A 20,302-nucleotide genomic window follows, 5' to 3' on the forward strand; every position below is an offset into this window, starting at 1 on the left:
TTGCTAAATAAAAATATTAATTTCTATAATTTCTTTCCCAAAAAAAAAAAAAAAAAAAAAGAAAAATACAAACACACACACACACACACGTTTGTTTTTGTGAATTGTGGGGACTTTCCATAGACTTCTATAGTTTTTATACTGACTAAATGATATTGTCTATCCCCTAACCCAACCCTAACCCTAAACCTAGCCCTCACAGAAAACATGTTTGCATTGTTACACTTTCAGATAAACATCATTTACTATTTTTAATAATATTTAAACATTGTGGGGACTGCAGGCCAGGCCAAAAATTTCAGGTTTTACTATCCTTGTGGGGACATTTGGTCCCCACAATGTAGCAAAAACAAGTACACACACACACACACACAATAAATACATTATACTGACTCCAAGCTTTTGAATGGTATAGTGTGTAATGTTACAAAAGCTTTTTATTTCAGATAAATGCTGGTCTTTGGATCTTTTTCTATTCATCAAAGAATCCTGAAAAAATACCTGTTTTAAATATTGATAATAATAATAACAATAATGATAAATGTTTTTTGAACTGCAATTCAGCATATTAGAATAATTTCTGAAGGAAAATGTGACACTGAAGACTGGCGTAATGATGCTAAAAATTCAGCTTTGATCACAGGAATAAATTACATTTTAAAATATATTCACATAGAGAGCAGTTATTTCAAATAGTAAACATATTTCACAATATTACTGCTGTATTTTGGATCAAATAAATGCAGGTTGGGTAAGCAGAAGAGACTTTTTTTAAAAAAAAAAAATTAAAACTTACTGTTCAAACTTTTGACTGGTAGTGTATATGCATGTGTGTGTGTGTATTTATGTATGCAATGTATAACAGGTTCCATGTAAACTGTAAAATAAACTAAAATGATGCCACTTAACTTTTCTATCAGTATCATATTTAATAATAGCTCAAATGAACTTACGTACTCTTCACTACAGTAATGTAGTCACTAAGATCACTAAAAAGAAACGATTTTGAACGTGAAGTTCACATGGTGACAAGCTTACAGAACTAGACAAAGATGTAGCATTGTAGTGCAATCTGATATGTTGAACTTCTAAGTAGACAGCGCACTCTGGTGGATATTAAACGATCTTGGGCTTCTTTTGTTTGTGAAACGATTAAAAAATAAAGCATATTTAACAAACACAACCTTTACAACCTTTAGCTCATCTATATTTAGCATATATATTATTTTAAGACATCTTAAAATGATCTTTATCTCTTTTTTGAAGAAAATGATTGTTTTATAGTCAGAGAATGAAAGGACTTTTATTTTGAAATGTGTTGTAGCGGTGCTTTTAAATTTGCCCTGATCGACGCTTCCTTAATCCTGTTACTACAGCACCAACAAAAACAAACGGTAAAATCTTAGTCCATTGTTCTTCTGTCAGTTTCGGGTAAAACAAGTATGTTTTTTTGTCAGTACTAACTCAACTTGTGTCGGTCATTGTGCATAACACGATCAGCTAGCAGTTAGCCAAAATGTGTTTACATTTTATATACGTTAGCAAATAAAATAGTAGATAAGCATGATATTTCATAATGATGCGTTAATTTATAATGACTGTTATAATGTTTTGCATATACAGAAAACTGTTCCTATTCAAATGCAAAATTTGTATGTTTGGTCCAGCAGTACGTTATATTTGTTTCTATAGGTGCCACCTGTGTCTGTTACTGTGAGATGTCTTTAGTACGGATGAACCGTTCGTTATATGGTGCGGGCAAAAGACCAGTCCGAAGCAGGAAGGTGTCTGCACCCAAGAAAGAATGGGTGGTGAGAAACCTTAATGTAACCAGTTACGTTAAACCCTTTTTTGGAAGTGATGCCATTATAGTTTCTGTTTTTATTTTGTTTTAGAGCACAGTCAACGATCTTTCAGTGCATAAAGCCACACCAGAGGAAATGGTAAGGAGTTTACTGTGAAAGCTCTATGTATATTCTTATGCATTTACGGATGTATTTGTAATTTTCTTCTTTTTTTCTCATATATTAATCTCTCAGGCTCGACGTCATGAGATGCATCGATCTCAGAATAGGGTCGTGGCGCAGTGGGAGTTAAAAGAAAAGGCTCTAACACGCAGACGGAGGAAAAACCAGCCACCCAGTCCTCCAGGACTTGATAGAACCAGACTCAACATCATCAGAGAAGTGCGTATGGATTACAGACAGTATGGATTGTCATATGTTATGAGCCAAAATAAACTGGTTTTCCCTGCCTGTTTTTTAAAGGGTTAAAACAAGCTCATACTAACTTTTTTTTTGTAAATCAGATAGCTAAAAGGTACGAAAATCTATTTGTTTAGGTGTTTTCAGATCAGTGTCAGTTGCGGGATGTCATTGCACGGTCAGACAGAGCTTTGGCTGCAGTAAAAGACCTGTTTGGTGATGCACCCCGTCGACGCACAGGTATAGTCGATTCTTGTGCTGTAGAAACTGATGTGCTGTTGTCTGCTTTAAAGGAGAAGTCCACTTCCAGAACAACAATTAACAAATAATTTACTCACCCCCTTGACATCCACGATGTTCATGTCTTTCTTTCTTCAGTCGTAAAGAAATTATGTTTTTTGAGGAAAACATTTCAGCATTTTTCCCCATATAATGGACTGCTATGGTGCCCCGATTTTAAACTTCCAAAATGCAGTTTAAATGCGGCTTCAAATGATCCCAAATGCGGTTGTAAACGATCCCAGCTGAGGAAGAAGGGTCTTATCTAGCGTAATGAACGTAAATTGTATTGTTTTTATTATTTTAATAATAATTTTTCAATATACCCTAACTGTCTTGAGCCAGAATACACAGAGTTCAAGGACTGCAAGGCAAGATGAACATTTGAGAATAAAAAGTATTTAAATTGAATTTTTTTATGTAAATAACCAGGAAAAGTCACTTTTAAAAGTAATGCATTACAATATTGAGTTACTCCCTAAACTAATTACGTTACTTAGTTACTTTTTATAGAAAGTAATGTGTTACTTTACTTTTGCATTACTTTTTAAATCTGGGCAGGGCTTGCTTGTTTGTTTTTAATGTAAAAGTTCTATTTTTGGCCAATGTAAAAGCCTTTTCACACCAAAAGCCTTAGGCTTTGAGAAAAGTAAATTCACGTCTGTACAGTAGACCGCAGAAGAAAAAAAAATTCTAAATTCTAACTCTAAAGCAATAAAAAAAAAAAAAGGAAAACAAATGTTAGACTATTTTGAGTAATTTTTGCTTATTAGTATGATTGAATTGGATCATCAAAGATCGGCAGCAAAGACATCGGTTAATAAAAGGATATTTGTATTAACATATTTAATTATTGCAGGTTTGCGTCATATTCTGAGTTGAATTTTACTGTTTTTATTTGTTTTGAGGAATACTGAATCTGTTTTTGGTATTTTTGAATGAGATGAATTAATGCATGTTCAGTTTTATCCTAGAACTAACATCTTACTCCCGATTTCTCGCAACATGGGGACAGGAGAGCTTTTAATCAGTAAATGGGGGGAAATGTAACTGGCGTTACTTATTTGAAAAAGTAACTCAGATATTTTCTTGTCAATTAAAAAGTAATGCATTACTTTACTAGTTACTTGGAAAAAGTAATAATATTACGTAACTCGCGTTACTTGTAATGTGTTACCCCCAACACTGTAAATAACCGATCGTTTCGCTACATAAGACCCTTCTTCCTCGGCTGGGATCGTTTACAATCGCATTTGGGATCGTTTGAAGCCACATTTAAACTGCCTTTTGGAAGTTCAAAATCGGAGCACCATTTCAGCATTTTTCCCCATATAATGGACTGATATGTTTTCCTCAAAAAAACATAATTTCTTTACGACTGAAGAAAGAAAGACATGAACATCGTGGATGACAAGGGGGTGAGTAAATTATTTGTAAATTGTTGTTCTGGAAGTGGACTTCTCCTTTAACCACTAATTATAGTAAGTGTACTTGTTAAGATTCACAAATGTGTGTGTTTTAGGATTCCCCAGCATTACTGTGGCACCTGACTGTGATTCTGACTCTGAGCTTCCTGTTCATCAAAAACCTGATCCTCCAACCCAGCTGTCATTGCTCAGCCAGTCTATGATGGATCAGCAGGTACCATGTCTGTGGTTTTCCCAAGAAATTGGGCTAATATAATGCAGATTTCACTAGGGAAACCCTGACAAAAAATGCATATTTTACCCCCAGAATCCAGAATTTTTATTGGGGTAACCTCTTTCAAAATACGATTGGGCTAATTTTGAGTAGCAGTTGGGTGGGTTTTGTTGTGGAAACCTGGCAACCCTGGTACTCAGACACAAGCACCACCTACAGCTATTATTCTGAATAATAAAACCTAGAATAATAAAATATTTTCTAGGCCCTGAATGAGTTGGAAGAGTGTGAAGAAGAACATGATGAAGTCCAGGATGCCTCTGTGCACCTCAGCTCTGTGATGCACAGGTGTGAATGACTGTTCAGCAAATAACTAATGCATTTTGATTGTTTTTAGCATGTCATATTTACTTGCTTCATTTCAGAAAGAGAAATAAATGTATCTCAAAGTCCTTTCCATGGGGCTCAGAACATCCAGAGCAAGAGCTACCCAAGACACCATGTAATACTGGAGTCAGAGAAGACCATGCAGGTAATGAAGGCATGAGATTTTTTTTTTTATCTTATTGCAAGTTAGATGTGATGTCAAGATGAATCTGTTGAACTTTGTTGGGGTTTCTTAAATATCTTTGCTTCACTTGCCCAGCACTCAACGCCACGGTGGCTGTAGAGCGCATAAAATCCAGACAGAGTCATCCTGATGTAAACCAGTCTACCTCACTAGTTAACCAGGTTCTGAACCCAGAGCCTGCTTCCTCTCAACCAGGTGGACCACTGTTATCAGACACTGTTTTTTAGTATATTATGCATTCATGTAATAATAATCATTTTGTTGTTAAAACAGTTTCATGACATGAAATAATGCAAACCTATATAAAAAGACATACAAATATATTACATAAATGTTAATACTAATAAACATTAACAATACAAAATACAATTATTGTACATATATATTTAAAATGTTTGTTTTAATCTAAGTGTTTGTTTTAATTTGTTTTATATTTGTTTTATATTTATTTGAATAAATGGTAAAGGAATTACTATTTTTTTTATCTTTTTGTTTTGTCAGGTACCAAGAGCAGGTCATTTCAAGCCAGTAGGGGGCACTCTCGACATACTTCTGGTCTGAGTGGCTCAGGATTAAGCTCCCTGGCAGGAAACCAGTCCAGCCTGGAGCTTCTGCAGAGCATGCTTGAACAAGTGGAGACTGATCTAAACTCTCTAGACCACCAGAACCCTCCACCAGAAGCTAGACCGCAGCAACAGAGACCAGGCCTCACCGGCTTTTCTGTGGCTCTAGTGGCGACACTTGGACGTCTAGCCAGTCACATTAGAAAAGTGAGAGCACACAAGTAAAATCCAAAATCTTTTTTGGTTACACTTTAATTTAAGGTGTTCTTGTTACAGGGTAATTAAAAATTCAAGTACTGAAAAGTATTGATTAACTACATGTACTTACTGTATGGTTAGGGTTAAGATTAGAGTTTGACTTAGTTACTTGCATGTAATTATGAATAAATAATTGTTATTATAATAGTAAGTACATGTAATGTGTAACAAGGACACTTTAAAATAAAGTGTAACCATTTTTTTTAATTGGTCAGATTCACTTATCATAGTCACTGATGTCATTTGCACACAGAAAGAAGAGGAGGCTCTGAGGGAGGCACAGGAGAGAAGACGTCTAGAGGAGGAGGTGAAAGAGCAGAGAGCTTTAATTGACGCCCTGACTGTGGAGTCACTGACACTGAGGGAAGAGAGCGCCGCTCTGCAGGTGAACTATTTGGCCGTCAGCAACATCAGCCAGATATTATTTGCAGGTTTGTCCATTCATGTGCTATTTGCTTCTATACAGGCAAGGCTGCAGCAGCAGATTTCTGACCTAGAGCGGCGTCTAGACGCTGTAGTCCTGGTGGAAGGAAGACCAGATTCTGCAGAACCTCACAAAACAGTGCAAATCACAGACAGCACAGTTCAAAGTAACTATAAATCCACAGATCATGCACCTGTTAACATGTGTTGCCACTGTTTTGAAGTTGTATCTTACCAGTCCATGTTAGGATTTGTTATCTTGATTATGTATTTGAACCCGTAGCAGCACAGTGATTAAGAAGAGTCTTGTGTGTTCTGTAGAAAGCAGAAATCTGGAATATAGTGGTGTGGAAAATGATCTACAACAACAGGACTTTGTCTCTGCAGCAGTGCTGTTGTCTCCTCCTCGTCAAAGAGATGGTCTGCCTCCCGCAGGTCAGTGTGAAGTAGGGCTGTCACTAACAGTTATTTTGGTAGAGTAATTAGTTGATTTATTCTGGCGATTAACTGAGAAATTGGATAATTATAATTTTTTTTATTGTAATAAAAATAGACCTAAGCAAACAATAGCCTTTAAAATGACTTAAAATACATATATAATAGCAATTAGATGATAATTAATAAAAAATAAAGTATCAAAAGCAAGTAATCATGTGGTTTTATTGAACAAAAAATACATAATGTATGGTAAACAGTAGAGCTAACGTACATTATGCATTGTAACTAGGGGTGAAACGGTACACAGATGTCACGGTTCGGTACGTACCTTGGTTCAGGGGTCACAGTTCGATACGATTTCAGTACAACAGAATAAAAACCAAATCTGCTATGCTGGATTTCTTTTCATTTATTTTAAACAGACAGTAGTACAAATTACAGTTTTTCCACCTACATGTGAAAATACTAAATATATGAAATTATAATGTCATATATAGGCTATAAAATCTGCAGTATATATATATATGCGCCAGCGCACACAAACACAAAACATAGCAGTTCTAGGCTTCTAGCATTGCTAACTTGACAGCGCAGTTGGTACTTTATCAAAATAAAACACAGTGAACCAAACATAAGCGCACCCACCTCACTGTGTCATCGTTAGAACACGAATGAAGCACAAAGCTTATAATTTACATAATAAATAATAGTTTCGCTTTTGCATACATCGTAAATATGAAAATATTTAATGTAATTTAAAAATATAATATGGAATATTTTGATTTGTGCCAAATGAGAAAGGTAGGATACAAGACCACAAAGCTCCATTTCGCAAACAGTTGAGTGCACAAGCCTTTAAAGTAATGTTATACTCCTTTGTCAGCAGGAGACGCATTCAGAATCAGCACATGATCACTGTCTAGTGGGGTAGTTGTCAAGAGCAACTCACGGCATTTGCTGTTCTTCTGCTCTCAGTTATCAAACAGCAATGCATTACTGTGGGCACCCCCTTCTGGATTGAAGGTGAATTGCCTGTATTTGTTGTAAGGCCTCATGCACCGAACCGAGATGCCCGTACTGTGACGGTTTGTTACGAATACATGTAACGTTACATGTATCGTTACACCCCTGATTATAACAGATACCTGCAGAGGGCGCCAACGGCCTGACATTTGTTTTTACACTTTACTGCGTGATCTAATTAGGGGTTAAAGCAGGTAGCGCTCAAACCCTATTATAGTTGTTAGAATGGCCAAATCTCCACGTAAAACTGATTGTGCAGACCAAAAGATCAAAAGTATGAAATCGCTCATAACTCCTAAACCGTCAATCACAGGCTCAAGTGTCTTGTGTCACTGGAATCCTTGGCTTGTACAAAATAGCGAAATTTTCGGGTATTTTGTTTTTTTTTTTTTAAATACCTGCTTTTGCAAACTAGTCCTAGCCCTATCAGGACCAAACCAGTGCAGAAAGATTCCTAAGAAAGTGAATATCAATAATTATCAAAAAAAAAATACAAATTCGACTAACCAAAATGTTCGAAAGGTGCAGGGTTGCTTTTAGTAAAATGCCTATAACTCCTAAACAGAATGAGTTAATTTTGTCAAACTCAACACTTATGTAAGAGCGCAATATGAGGTCACAGGACAAAAATTGTGCATCTTGGCCACTTAGTGGCACCAAAAGAGAAGAAAAAATACGCAACCATTTGTTCTATCAACATGAAAATCGCTGTGCACAGTCTTGGTCCAAAGTGCCACAAGTGTCTATATGGACATTTGCGTATGTCAGAAAAATCATGGCTGCCATTAGGCCATCGGGGGACGATATTGCATTTTTAAAGGGTGTAAACGATTATCCTTGGATTTTTCACGCATACACGCGATAGTCATGTCATATGATAAAACTCCTCATTCCAGACGACTTTGCCTCTAGAACCACTGCTGTCAATCAAATTGTTTGTTAAATGATTGAGAAGATGTCAAAAACTTACTTTTGCAAACTAGTCCTAGGTTTTCTGCTCAATCTGAGAAAATGTTGAAATTGCGATAAACATAGCATATCTAGAAAGATATTGATGTATTCTCCTGTGTTTGTGTAGGTTTATAAATGGTTTACATTATAATTGTGATGAAATGGTGGACGTTGCATCCCCAGATAAACGTTATAATAAACACAAAGTACAGCAATATGCAGAGATGTAGTTTGAGCCGCTCCACACATGTAAATGATAACAATTTGTGTGAAGCAACATTTACTGTGAACCTCATGCATATAAATAATAAGTGCATATATTAAACCTGCATTGCATATATTTATTTAACTGAATCATACCGTTTGCAATGCAGCCTTGGAAAATGGTCTCATAATGCAATTTTTTTTTTATGGATTCTCGTCTGTAAAATTCGCCACTTCCGGTATTTTGCCGGTTACTCAACACGGGCAAAATGCAATTGAGAATTTTTTCTAAAATTGAGTACTTGAATTGAAACATACTAGTGTTGAAAAGATCCCTCAATCAGCAATCAAAATGTAATGATTGTTAAGCAGAAACTGAGTTATAAGGTTACGAAATGTGTATTTATGTCTTAGGAAGTCACTCAATGACTGAATCATCATTGCATGTATGATTCAACAGTATTTTTGTCACTTCTCCTAGTGTGTCGTCCACATTCGCACGTACCCCTGCTGCACTACAGTGGCTCCTGTGAAGCAACAGGAAGTCAGGGTTCACTGGAGGACTTCGACATCTCCATTTCTCCTTCCTCCTTTGCTAGTCTACCACGACCCACTCCTTTGCTGGACAATATTTCTCAAGATGCCATGCTAGGGGAGATTGCTGAATTGACACGTCAGAACGCAGCGATCCGCGCCCAGTTGGGGCAGCACCGTCCGTCTCCTGCAGGAGCGTCAGTGTCGAGAGAACAGAGCGCAGACCGGCTGTCCACAACCAGTTCTGCATTTAGACAAGTGTCACCCTCTACAGAACCACAGCACACACAGCAGGTTAGTTACAAACTGTGGATGTGGTATAGATAGTCTACACTTCCTCTCAACTGTTTTTCAGTTTATTTTTGTCTTTATAATACTATTCAAATGTTTAGTAACATCTCTAATGTTTACCAAGGCTGCATTTATTTGATCAAAAACAGTCAAGACAGTAATATTGTAAGATATTGTTTTACATTTAAAACAGCTGTTTTCTATTTGAATATATTTTTAAATATAATTTATTCCTGTGTGAGCAAAGCTGAATTTTTGTATCTCACAATTGCAACTTTATTTATCAATCGGACATTTTGTGTTTTTTTTTTTTTTTTATGTTCAGTCTGTTTCTGTAGAGAGGTCCTCAACAATGGAGATCGAACAAAAACTACAGGAGTTGAATCGCCAAAGTGCCGAAGCAAGAGCTAAACTACTACAGCTCATTGAACAACAGAAACAGAGCACCTCCCTCAGAGTTTCCCCTGCCATTTCCCCAGTACCTCCTCATTCCAGCAGCACTCACACAGGTGTGTGACTCTTTAAAGGAGAAGTCCACTTCCAGAACAACAATTTACAGATAATTTACTCACCCCCTTGTCATCCAAGATGTTCATGTCTTTCTTTCTTCAGTCATAAAGAAATTTGACATTTTTGAGGAAAACATTTCAGGATTTTTCTTCATATAGACCATTTCGCTAGATGTAAACATACTGGTCCCGATACACTCCCTGTTTCTTTTTTTTTTACTTTACACAAACATCACAAAAAAAATACAACCAACATAACATTTGACTGGATGAAAATGTTATATTAGCACCTTTAAGATGTATTTGTGTATGTGAAATAAAAAAAAAAAAAAAAAAAAAAAAAAAAAAAAAACAGGAAGCGCTTCTGGACCAGTGTTGTTTACATCTAGCGAAATGGTCTATAATGGACTGATATGGTGTCCCGAGTGTGAACTTCCAAAATTCCAATTTATATACTTTTTAATGTCAAACGCTCGTCTTCGGGGAGAGCAAGACAAAACGAGCTTTTGAGATTAAAAAGTATTTGAATTGTATTTTTTTTTTATGAAAATAACCAATCGATTCGCTAGATAAGACCCTTCTTCCTTGGCTGGGATTGTTTACAACCACATTTAGGATCGTTTGAAGCCGCATTTAAACTGCATTTTGGAAGTTCAAACTCCGGGCACCATATCAGTCCATTATATGGAGAAAAATGCTGAAATGTTTTCCTCAAAAAACAACTGAAGAAAGAAAGACATGAACATCTTGGATGACAAAGGGGTGTGTAGATTATCTGTAAATTGTTGTTCTGGAAGTGGACTTCTCCTTTAAATGATGCTTACAACCTTTCACATCCTGCAAAATGCGAGTAACTAATATGTGCTGACTATATTTTTGCAGTAGTCAGAGGGTTAACTTCACTTCCTGAGAGAAATCATTCACCACAACCCAGTGCAAGCAGTCGAAGGTTAGTTTAAAAAAGCCAAGAACAGATTTGCTTATAAGATACGATCAGAAAAAAACATTAGACTTGACTGTTCAGTCCACCTGTGCTTGTAGCATGCACACTACAACGCATTTTCCAAATTGGTGTACTGAATTTAGATCCATCTAAGTTACTTTAATGCTTTATTTTTTTTTCTCAGCTCAACTGGAAGAGTCTCACCACAAAGTTCCAGAGAAGATCCAGAGCCTTGAGAATCAGGTGTGAAATCTCATTTTTATTGCATATAACCATCTATATATAGTCTCTAAAACTTAAGATTTTACATGCTCATGCTTGGAAACTTTGTTTTTTATTTCTGATAGGTGGACAAGCTGAAAAGAGAGGGCTGGTTTGCATTGTCAGCTCATGTCAAATGAACTGAGCATGGTCTGTGCATAACACCATATTTCCATGCACAATAGCATTCCAATAGATTTGACATTTCTGGTTTGGTGTGATCAAACATCCTGACTGCAGCATACCCATGTGAACTCACACAAGGTAACAAACCATGAGAACAAAGCGCAAGGTGATGGCTTGGCCAGATTACATCGATAAACAATAGACAACTTCACTTCAATAGACAATTTTACCTAGCATAACATTTACTTGAATCCTCATATGAAGTATTTTAAATATCAGTTTGCATGCAGACATACTGATTGACTGTTTAACTCTATTTAATGTATTTGTTTTATCATTTTTTTTAATAAATGGACACTTACACAATAAATTTTAGATAATTAAATGCTTTATTGTGGGTTTTTTTTTTATATCACATTTTTATAGGCATCATTTTCTGATTTTGAGAACAGTGGAAAAGCAAAGCAACCAAATATGAAACAAAAAACATTACAAATTAATATCATAATTACAAAAAATGTTCAAGCTATGTACATTTCATAACACTGGCATACAAACTAATCAGTTAAAATGTTATTCTTAGCTGAATAACATTTTCAGTAGCAGAGCACCATGCCAACTAACAAGAGTTGATGATACATGCAGTTAGTAATACCTTAGTATGCTTTAGCATATTGAGCTCAATACAGCATAATATATATATATATATATATATATATATATATATATATATATTTTTTAGATTTTAGTTTCAAATTTATGCAGTATTTACCTGCTCTGTTCTTACTTTATGGAGCCCTGTATATGACATGCAGACAAAAATGTATTCATTGTATTAAAGTGAAAAAGGGGTATAAATATATATATATATATATATATATATATATATATATATAATGTATATGCAGAGATGTAGTTTGATATATATATATATATATATATATATATATATATATATATATATATATAAAATACAGACACCCACACACAGTGCCATATATAGATATAGATATAGATATATAGATATAAAATACAGACACCCACACGCAGTGCTTTGCGAAAGTATTCATACCCTTTTTTTCATGCTGTGTTGCTCCTTATTTTAAACTGCTTTAAATTACTTTTTTCCACATCGATCTACACTCCACACAACAATAACAAAACAGATTTGTACCAACTTTGCAAATTTATAAAAAAAAAAAAAAAAGAAATTATTCCATTGCATAAGTATTCATACCTTTTTCTGGGTCACCTGAAATTGAGCTCAGGAGCACTCATATCGCTTGTAGATGTTACTGCACTTTCAGTGGAGTTAAACTGTGGCAAATTTATTTGAATTAGCATTATTTGGAAAGGCACACACCGCTCAGAAAAGGTCTAACAGCTGAAAATGCATATCAGAGCAAAAGCCAAGCCAAAATAACTGCATGAAGAGCTCAGAGACACGATTGTGTCAAGGCACAGATCTGGGTAAGAGTTTAGAAAAAAATCTACTGCATTGAAGGTTCACAGAAGCATGTAGCCTGCATTATCCATAATGGAAGAAGTTTGGAACATCTAGGACTGTTCCTAGAGGGGGCCTCCTGGCCAAACTGAGCAACTGATGGAGTAGGCCTTGGTTATACTGTTCACTCTAGTTGAGCTCCATGATCATACTCAATCCTCTCCTTAGTGAAGACACAAAAACACTCTTGGGATGGAGGTCTCTCAGCACCTGAGCGAGGACTCTCACGCTCTGTAGCAGACTCTCAGCATCCCCCTCGGTCCAGCACTGCTCCACTTCCTGGAGCAAAGCGGCCTCTACTCTGCTGCTGGCGCTCAGCTGCTCGATCATGCCTAGTATGCCTCCGCAAGGCTTTGCCTCTGGCTCCTCCAGGACCTCTGCCATGCAGTCCTACACTAGAAAGCTAAAGATGGCCCACTTGAATTTGCAACAAAGCACCTAAAGGACCCTCAGACTGTGAAAACAAGATTCTCTGGTCTGATGATCCTCAGTTTTGAAGCATCATGCTTGAAGGAAGCCAAGCACTGCTCATAACTTGCAGTGTACCATCTCAAAAGCAGAGTATGAAGGTAGCAGCCTCATGCTGTGGGGCTGTTTTTCAGTAGGAGGGACTGAGGGACTCGTCAGAGTAGAAGGAAATATTGAGATATTAGAGCTTTAATTAAAACTCAGTCCAGAGCATTCAGAACCTCAGACTGGGCAGTGAATGTCCTTAAGTACCCCAGCCAGAGCTTTGGCTTGAGTGTAATCAAATATTTCTGGAGAAACCTGCAAATGTCTGCCATCCCCCATCTAATCTGTCAGAGCTTGAGAGGTGAAGAAGTGAGGCAAAAAATGGCAGATAATTGCTTGTTGCATCATACCCAAAAAGACTTGAGGCTGTAATCGTGCTTCAGCTAAGTACTGAGTTAAGGGTATGAATACTTATGCAATTTTTATTTATTATTTCCTGCATGCTGTCATGTGCGGTGCTCCATACTTTTAATACTGTCAGATAAAAAGTGCGCTTTTCAGATTTTTAATTCACTTTTTTTTTGCACTTACATAGCTATAAATCCATTTTTATTCATAAAAAATTAATCTAAAAATGTTGGGGAAAAAAAAAACGTTCAAATACTCTTAAATGAAGTACAGCATGACACTAGCTGCGTTTCCATTACAGATTTGCGCAAAGCTTTTTCGAATATTTTATGTCAATGAAAAAAACTTGTGAAATGACAGAGTTTCCATTAACCAATGTTATGCAAATAATACATAATTTCTTCCTCTCGCAATAAGTCATGGCGACGGATGTTGGTAGGTATGTATACTGCATGACGTTTATGGTTCTTTGAGGTTATGAGGTTATATGTTCCTTGTCTGCATTGCCTGAAAAACCACCTCATGCAAATGTAAAACGTATCTCCCTTGGCCGTATCTCAATCAAAATTTCAGTTTGTGCAATTGCGCAGTCACTGTCAAACGATTAATCGCAATTAATCACATACAAAATAAAACGTTTTGTTTACATAATATATGTGTGCATACTGTTTGTATTTATATGTATATATAAATACTCATACAGTATATATTTTGAAAGTATTTACATGTGTATATACTTACTGTACATTCATATAATTTACTATATTTAATATATAAACATTTTTCTTAAATATATACATGCATGTGTGCATATTTATATATACATAATAAATATACACAGTAGACACACATATATTACATAAACAAACTTATTTTGGATGTCAATAATCGTGATTAATCGTTTGACAGCACTACTGCAACATCATGTCAAATACCTGGCTTTTTAATCAACCTCACAGTCCCTATGTGGCAAAGCCCACAGCCTTCCACTCCTGTATATAAATTTGACCTCGCACTCCAACCCCAAGGTCTTGACCTTGAAGCAGCATCCTTCATCCTTAAGCTGAGCGGAGTGTCTCTGAGCCAGCGCCTGTAGCTCATCCCAGCCGTCACTTTCTCCTTCTCTGACCCATACTTTCCCACCTACCTCAGCCAGAATGTTGCCACCACACCACTGCATGTCGCGCAGCCCTTCTGCTTTGAGCAGATACATACATGCGCACCGTGGCGCGCACACCTTGAAGCGCCCCCTTCCTTCTTCATAGCAAAGGCAGTGCAGTCGTACCAGGAACGAAGTGGGTTCTGACGTGATAAAACGAATGACCTCTTCCACTCCATTATCGATGGCGACAGGCCCGTGAACCCTGCTGACGGAAAACAGCTTTGCGAGACCGAGTATCCGTACCGATTCGAGAATGAACTGGAAGTTGTGGTGCTCGCCGAGTTGTAAGTACGTTTGGAATTCGGATAGGGTCTCCTGGTGGAGCTGCATGAGAGAGCCCAAGCCTATCTGCACAGGATTGAACTCCAATACGGACATCAAGCGATGTCGAACTCCCGCGTCAAAAGCTTCAGAGTTAAAAGCAGAATTAGATAAGACATACCGCACATGTTGAATAACCGTAGCAATGGGTGCATTAGAAAAGTCAGTGGTGCTTTGTTTGGACTGTACGACGTCTAGAAGACGTGCAATGCGAACGCACGCCTCCATGTACTGCCTAGCGAGCAGACTTGCGTCCTGGTCAGCAGATGATGGAACCATGCTGCTCAGAGCTTTACGGATGACCCGCGCAGAGACGCCTTGAAAGGAAGTGACCCGATGTAGCCTGCTAGGCCTGCAAGAAAACAACCCTTCAACTGAAGAGGACAGCTGGAGGCCTTCCTGAAGGGGATGCAGGTCTCTCAGCACCTGAGCAAGGACTCTCACGCTCTGTAGCAGACTCTCAGCATCCCCTTCGGTCCAGCACTGCTCCACTTCCTGGAGCAAAGCAGCCTCTACTCTGCCACTGGCGCTCAACTGCTCGATCATGCCTAGTATGCCTCCGCTAGGCTTTGCCTCTGGCTCCTCCAGGACTTCTGCCATGCAGTCCCACACTAGAAAGCTGAAGATGGCCCACACGGTGCGCTGATCTGTGCAGTCATCAGGACACAGGTGGTCCCAGCTGCGTAAGTGGTCCTGGTCGTGCAGGTGGTCCCAGCTGTGCCGGTGACTGTGGATACCGCTGCGGAGAAGAGTCTCGGCTTTTTGCAGCAGTCTCAACAGCAGACACCCTCTCTCTGAGAGCTGGACCCCTACAGATGACAGCCAGATGCATCATGTTGGTTTCATTTATCATTTTCTTTGAATAGATGTGAATGTAAAATCTTAATCACAATTTCTTTTCTACTGTTGGTTGGATTGGTACAGTATTTTTTTGTTTTTTGTTTTTAAAAGATATTACTCAAAGATATTTTGAAGCTTATACTTTAAGTTTATACTATACGTTTAATATAATTTAAAATGTCATTTATTTGTGATGGCAAAGCTGAATTTTCATTTATTACCCCACTCTTCAGTGTCACATGATCCTTCAGAAATCATTCTAATAAGACGATTTGGTGCTCAAGAAATATTCCTTCTTATTAAAAACGTTAAAAACATTTGTGCTGCTTAACATTTTGTGAAATCTGTGATACAGTTTTCAGGATTCTTTGAAAAATGAAGAGCATTTATTTAAAATTAAAATTGGTTGACATTATACAGTTGAGGTCAAAAGTTTACGTATACCTTGCAGAATCTGCAAAATGTTAATTATTTTACCAAAGTTAGAGGGATCATACAAAATGCATGTTTTTTTTTTAGTACTGACCTGAATAAGATTTTTCACATGAAAGATGTTTACATATAGTCCACAAGAGGTAATAATAGTTGAATTTATAAAAATAACCCTGTTCAAAAGTTTACATACACTTGATTCTTAATACTGTGTTGTTACCTGATTGATTCACAGCTGTGTTTATTATTTTTTTGCTTAGTGATGAACAGTTTAGTGACTGAACAGTTAAACTGCCTGCTGTTCTTCAGAAAAATCTTTCAGGTCCCACAAATTCTTTGGTTTTTCAGCATTTTTGTGTATTTGAACACTTTTTACACTGAGGGACTCCTATTCAACTATTACAGAAGGTTCAAATGCTCACTGATGGTCCAGAAGGAAACACAATGCATTAAGAGCAGGGGAGTGTAAACTTTTGAACAAAATGAAGATGTCTTTTTTTTCATTTTGCCTAAAAATCATATTGTTTTCATTTAGTACTGACATTCAGTAGCTACAGAAGAAACTTGCATGTTCCCTAGATGTTGTTGTAAGTTATGTTATATCTACCCTTATCTTCAAAGTCAAATGGTTTTCACTTAATGCATCGTGTTTCCTTCTGAATCATCAGTGAGTGTTTGAACAGTCATTTTTGGAAAGGGTTCAATTACACAAAAATGCTGGAAAAACAAAGAATTTGTAGAGCTTGAAGGACTTTTCTGAAGAACAGCAGGCAGTTTGACTGTTCATGACAACCAAGGGACTTAAAAAGAACTATTACTAAAAAAAAAAGACATCATTCAGATAACACTGTATTAAGAATCAAGTGTATGTAAACTTTTGAACGGGGTCATTTTTATAAATTTGACTATTAATTTCTCTTGTGGACTCTATGTAAACGTCTTCTATGTGAAATATCTTATCCAGGTCAGTACTAAATTAAAAATAACATGCATTTTGTATGATCCCTCTTATTTTGGTAAAATAATTAACATTCTGCAAGGTGTATGTAAACCTTTGACTTCAACTGTACTTGTGTAAATATTTGATTTATTTAACTTATTAAACAGAATCTGATCTTAAGCCTGAGATGGACTGGCCTTCACTTACACCGAGAGCTAAGTTCTGCCACTCTGCTCAGCAGCCTGTCGGCGTCTTTTGTCTTCTCTATATACAGGGACACCAGGGCCTCCAGCTGGGCTGAGTCTTCAATGCCGACCCCTTCCAGAAAGTACTCTCTGACCGTCCGACGCGGCAAACCTATTGCTACTCCAACCTCACAGACATTAAACCTAATCTCATCTCCCACAGTCAAGCCCAGCCGAGTCATGACCTGCTGCAGGCCTCCTGATGGAAACAAGATCAACAAGGACAACATCAGTACCGCAAGCCTAGATCTTTGATTAATTTTGGAAACCAAAATTAATTTTTTAGCTTTGAGCAAATTTACCAGCCATTAATATTTCAATCTCTCTCATATTTTCAACAAAATGAGTATAATGTAAAAATGTGAATCACCTGACAGAGGTAAAGCTGCCCCCAAGTGTCCTCTGGTTTCCTCCACTGCTATTGGCACAATGCTGCCTTCAGGCTCTTTATTAAGTTCTTCCACCAAACTAATGACTAAAAAATGAGAAGATCGTGAAGAAAAATTGATAACAGGTGGCTGAATTCCCAGCTGATAAAACTGATGTTTGTTACTTTTCTGTGGTAATATTTTTGTGCAAACTGGACAGACTACCATAAAAAGTTTAAGGTAAAAAAAGAGAAAATTAATTTTACAAAACATTTTTAATGCTACAAATTTTCCATTTTGAATAGTCATTGTTCACTGAACCCTTCGTTCATCAAAGAATCCTAAAAAAAATGTTAGTAGGGAGTGTCAAGGTTTTTTTTTAATGAATATAACAAGTAGATAGAATAGAAATAGAATATAGATTCTGCTAGAAAAGTTGTGCTGACCCTTAAGTTCCTCAGCTAGCTGCTCATCCTCATTTTGTAGCGCTTCGTAAAAGCTCTTGCATGCTTTTTCTCCTTTCTTCAGGCAGATGGACAGCAGGGTTTGTGCTTGGTGGGTTGGGATGAGAATTGCTTGGATTTTCTCCAGCTCTAACTGAGTGAGAATGCCTCTGGAGAAGAGTTCACAAGAGACCGGCAGCACCGAACAACCCATGCGTGAGCACAGAACATGAAACTGGGCCTGTAGTTGACGTTCTGCATGGAGACATGACAATGGTGAGGACTGGGAGACATTTACATGTACATCATGTAAAAGTGAAAATGCTACATCCTACCTGCTGGACCTTGATTAATGCTTGCTGGTTGGGAGTAATCTGAGAGTGCAAAATAAATTAGTATTTACATCATACTACTGCATTTTATGTTTTCAGACAGAATGAAACTTTAGTGATAGCATACCTTCTGAGGTCAGCCAGGTTCGTAGACGCGGGTAATGATTCTTGCATTTTCTCAAACACTCCATGAAACCCAACGCACCACTTTCATCCATCTGAGCGTCGACAATCTCTAGAAGTTTTCGGACTTTGTTAGGTGGCGTTCGCTCAGCTTCAATTTCATACCGGTTTTCTCTAGAAACCAGCCCTTCAGATATAACGCAGTCTAGAAGAGGACTCAGGTTATAAAGAGCATCCACCAGAAGCGTCTGTGAAGACAAAAGCCGGGCCTTCACAGTTTGCTTCTCATCTGCTCCTACAGGGAAAGAGTGGGTGAAGATGAGCCATTTTTCACTCAAGTATCACTGATTTTTACAAATGTTTCCTGTCAGTTCAAATTATAAGTTGTCTAGTGAATCAGGTTAGGGGTAAATTTGGCCATATGGACTAAAAGATGAGTCCAATTAAACAGTAAATTAAATAAAAATTACATGTCTAGTATAAATATGATTTGACAGAGAAGGTTTTGCACTTTTTCTCTGAGAGTACAGACAGATAGCTAGCTAGCTAAATAGATGAATTTGAAAGGTGTAGCTACATAAAACTTACCTGAATTGCGGGGTCTCTCGGTTGAGGATGCCATCACAATATTACATGGGTGTAATTAATACTCATCTTCAAACTACGGCTCGTTCATTCAAACGTTTCACTTCAGATCTCAGGGGACGTCAGTTCACTTGATGTAAATCCTGACCCGAGGAGTCTGTAGAAGCGCGAATCGACGATGAGAAAAGTCGCTCGGCGTCAAAAATGTTTTTTAATGTAAAAAATGATATACTTACTTTGAGTTTTATGTATCGGCTAAATGCCAAGTTTCTTATTAAGTGCCTTTAGCAGTTCCTCAGTGTACCACTTCCTGGAAGTGGTGAGCTACCGGTGAAAGCTTCACGTCTGAGTCAAGAAAGATTCATTTTGATAATCATATGTTAAAACCTTAACTCTCTCGGCCATCAAAGTCAGTCTGAGTGAAAACTCTGATTTTGAGATTAAATTCTTAGGACTGAAACTGTGATTTAAATATGTGGGCGTGACCTCTTGTGTCCGCCACCTTATGTAAGTTATAAAATGAAACTAATAAAAACTCTTAATTTCATATGGTTAAGATCTCAAACGAAATTGTGGCAGGGGCTGGAGGGCAGGGGCTGGAGGTCAGGGGCTGAACACATGTGAATTCATGTTGTGTGAGGTTTTGCAGTCACACAAGTTGTATATATTTGCCCTGTGCTTCTTGTTACAACCCTGGTGAAAAAAACAGCATATGCTGGTAGGTATGTTTTGATGCTGGTTTAAGCTGGTCCTTTGCTGGTTTAACCTGGTCCTTTGCTGGTTTATGCTGGTCCTTTGCTGGTTTAAGATGGTCCTTTGCTGGTTTATGCTGGTCCTTTGCTGGTTTAAGATGGTCCTTTGCTGGTTTATGCTGGTCCTTTGCTGGTTTAAGATGGTCCTTTGCTGGTTTATGCTGGTCCTTTGCTG

At 37.4% G+C, this 20,302-nt stretch overlaps 2 protein-coding genes across 4 annotated transcripts; one reads left to right on the forward strand and one right to left on the reverse strand.

The window, feature by feature from the left end:
• Nucleotides 1–1,329: 1,329 nt before the first annotated feature.
• Nucleotides 1,330–11,587, forward strand: spice1 (spindle and centriole associated protein 1). Of its 3 annotated transcripts, none has more exons than XM_051098709.1 (18): nucleotides 1,330–1,394; nucleotides 1,693–1,811; nucleotides 1,896–1,943; nucleotides 2,040–2,186; nucleotides 2,342–2,444; nucleotides 4,006–4,124; nucleotides 4,390–4,472; nucleotides 4,550–4,656; nucleotides 4,771–4,890; nucleotides 5,197–5,465; nucleotides 5,770–5,901; nucleotides 5,983–6,106; nucleotides 6,261–6,374; nucleotides 9,037–9,383; nucleotides 9,706–9,889; nucleotides 10,772–10,838; nucleotides 11,017–11,075; nucleotides 11,180–11,587. In XM_051098709.1, exons 2-17 carry the CDS (start codon nucleotides 1,719–1,721, stop codon nucleotides 11,066–11,068), a joined length of 2,109 nt encoding a protein of 702 aa, XP_050954666.1. In that variant the 5' UTR covers nucleotides 1,330–1,394; nucleotides 1,693–1,718; the 3' UTR covers nucleotides 11,069–11,075; nucleotides 11,180–11,587. The 3 variants fall into 3 exon arrangements, with proteins under 3 accessions (XP_050954666.1, XP_050954667.1, XP_050954668.1); XM_051098710.1 differs by having other exon boundaries at nucleotides 1,373–1,431; XM_051098711.1 differs by lacking the exon at nucleotides 1,330–1,394 and adding an exon at nucleotides 1,422–1,440.
• Nucleotides 11,588–14,523: 2,936 nt separating this feature from the next.
• LOC127156029 (uncharacterized) lies at nucleotides 14,524–19,815 on the reverse strand. The gene is made up of 8 exons (XM_051098712.1): nucleotides 19,612–19,815; nucleotides 19,379–19,532; nucleotides 18,795–19,085; nucleotides 18,671–18,709; nucleotides 18,339–18,590; nucleotides 17,895–17,999; nucleotides 17,487–17,723; nucleotides 14,524–15,876 (listed from the first exon to the last, which is right to left on the reverse strand). Exons 2-8 carry the CDS (start codon nucleotides 19,410–19,412, stop codon nucleotides 14,528–14,530), a joined length of 2,307 nt encoding a protein of 768 aa, XP_050954669.1. The 5' UTR covers nucleotides 19,413–19,532; nucleotides 19,612–19,815; the 3' UTR covers nucleotides 14,524–14,527.
• Between the last annotated feature and the right edge of the window lie 487 nt (nucleotides 19,816–20,302).

Source organism: Labeo rohita, chromosome 24, assembly GCF_022985175.1.
Source record: "Labeo rohita strain BAU-BD-2019 chromosome 24, IGBB_LRoh.1.0, whole genome shotgun sequence".
In the NCBI taxonomy this organism is placed as follows: Eukaryota; Metazoa; Chordata; class Actinopteri; order Cypriniformes; family Cyprinidae; genus Labeo; species Labeo rohita.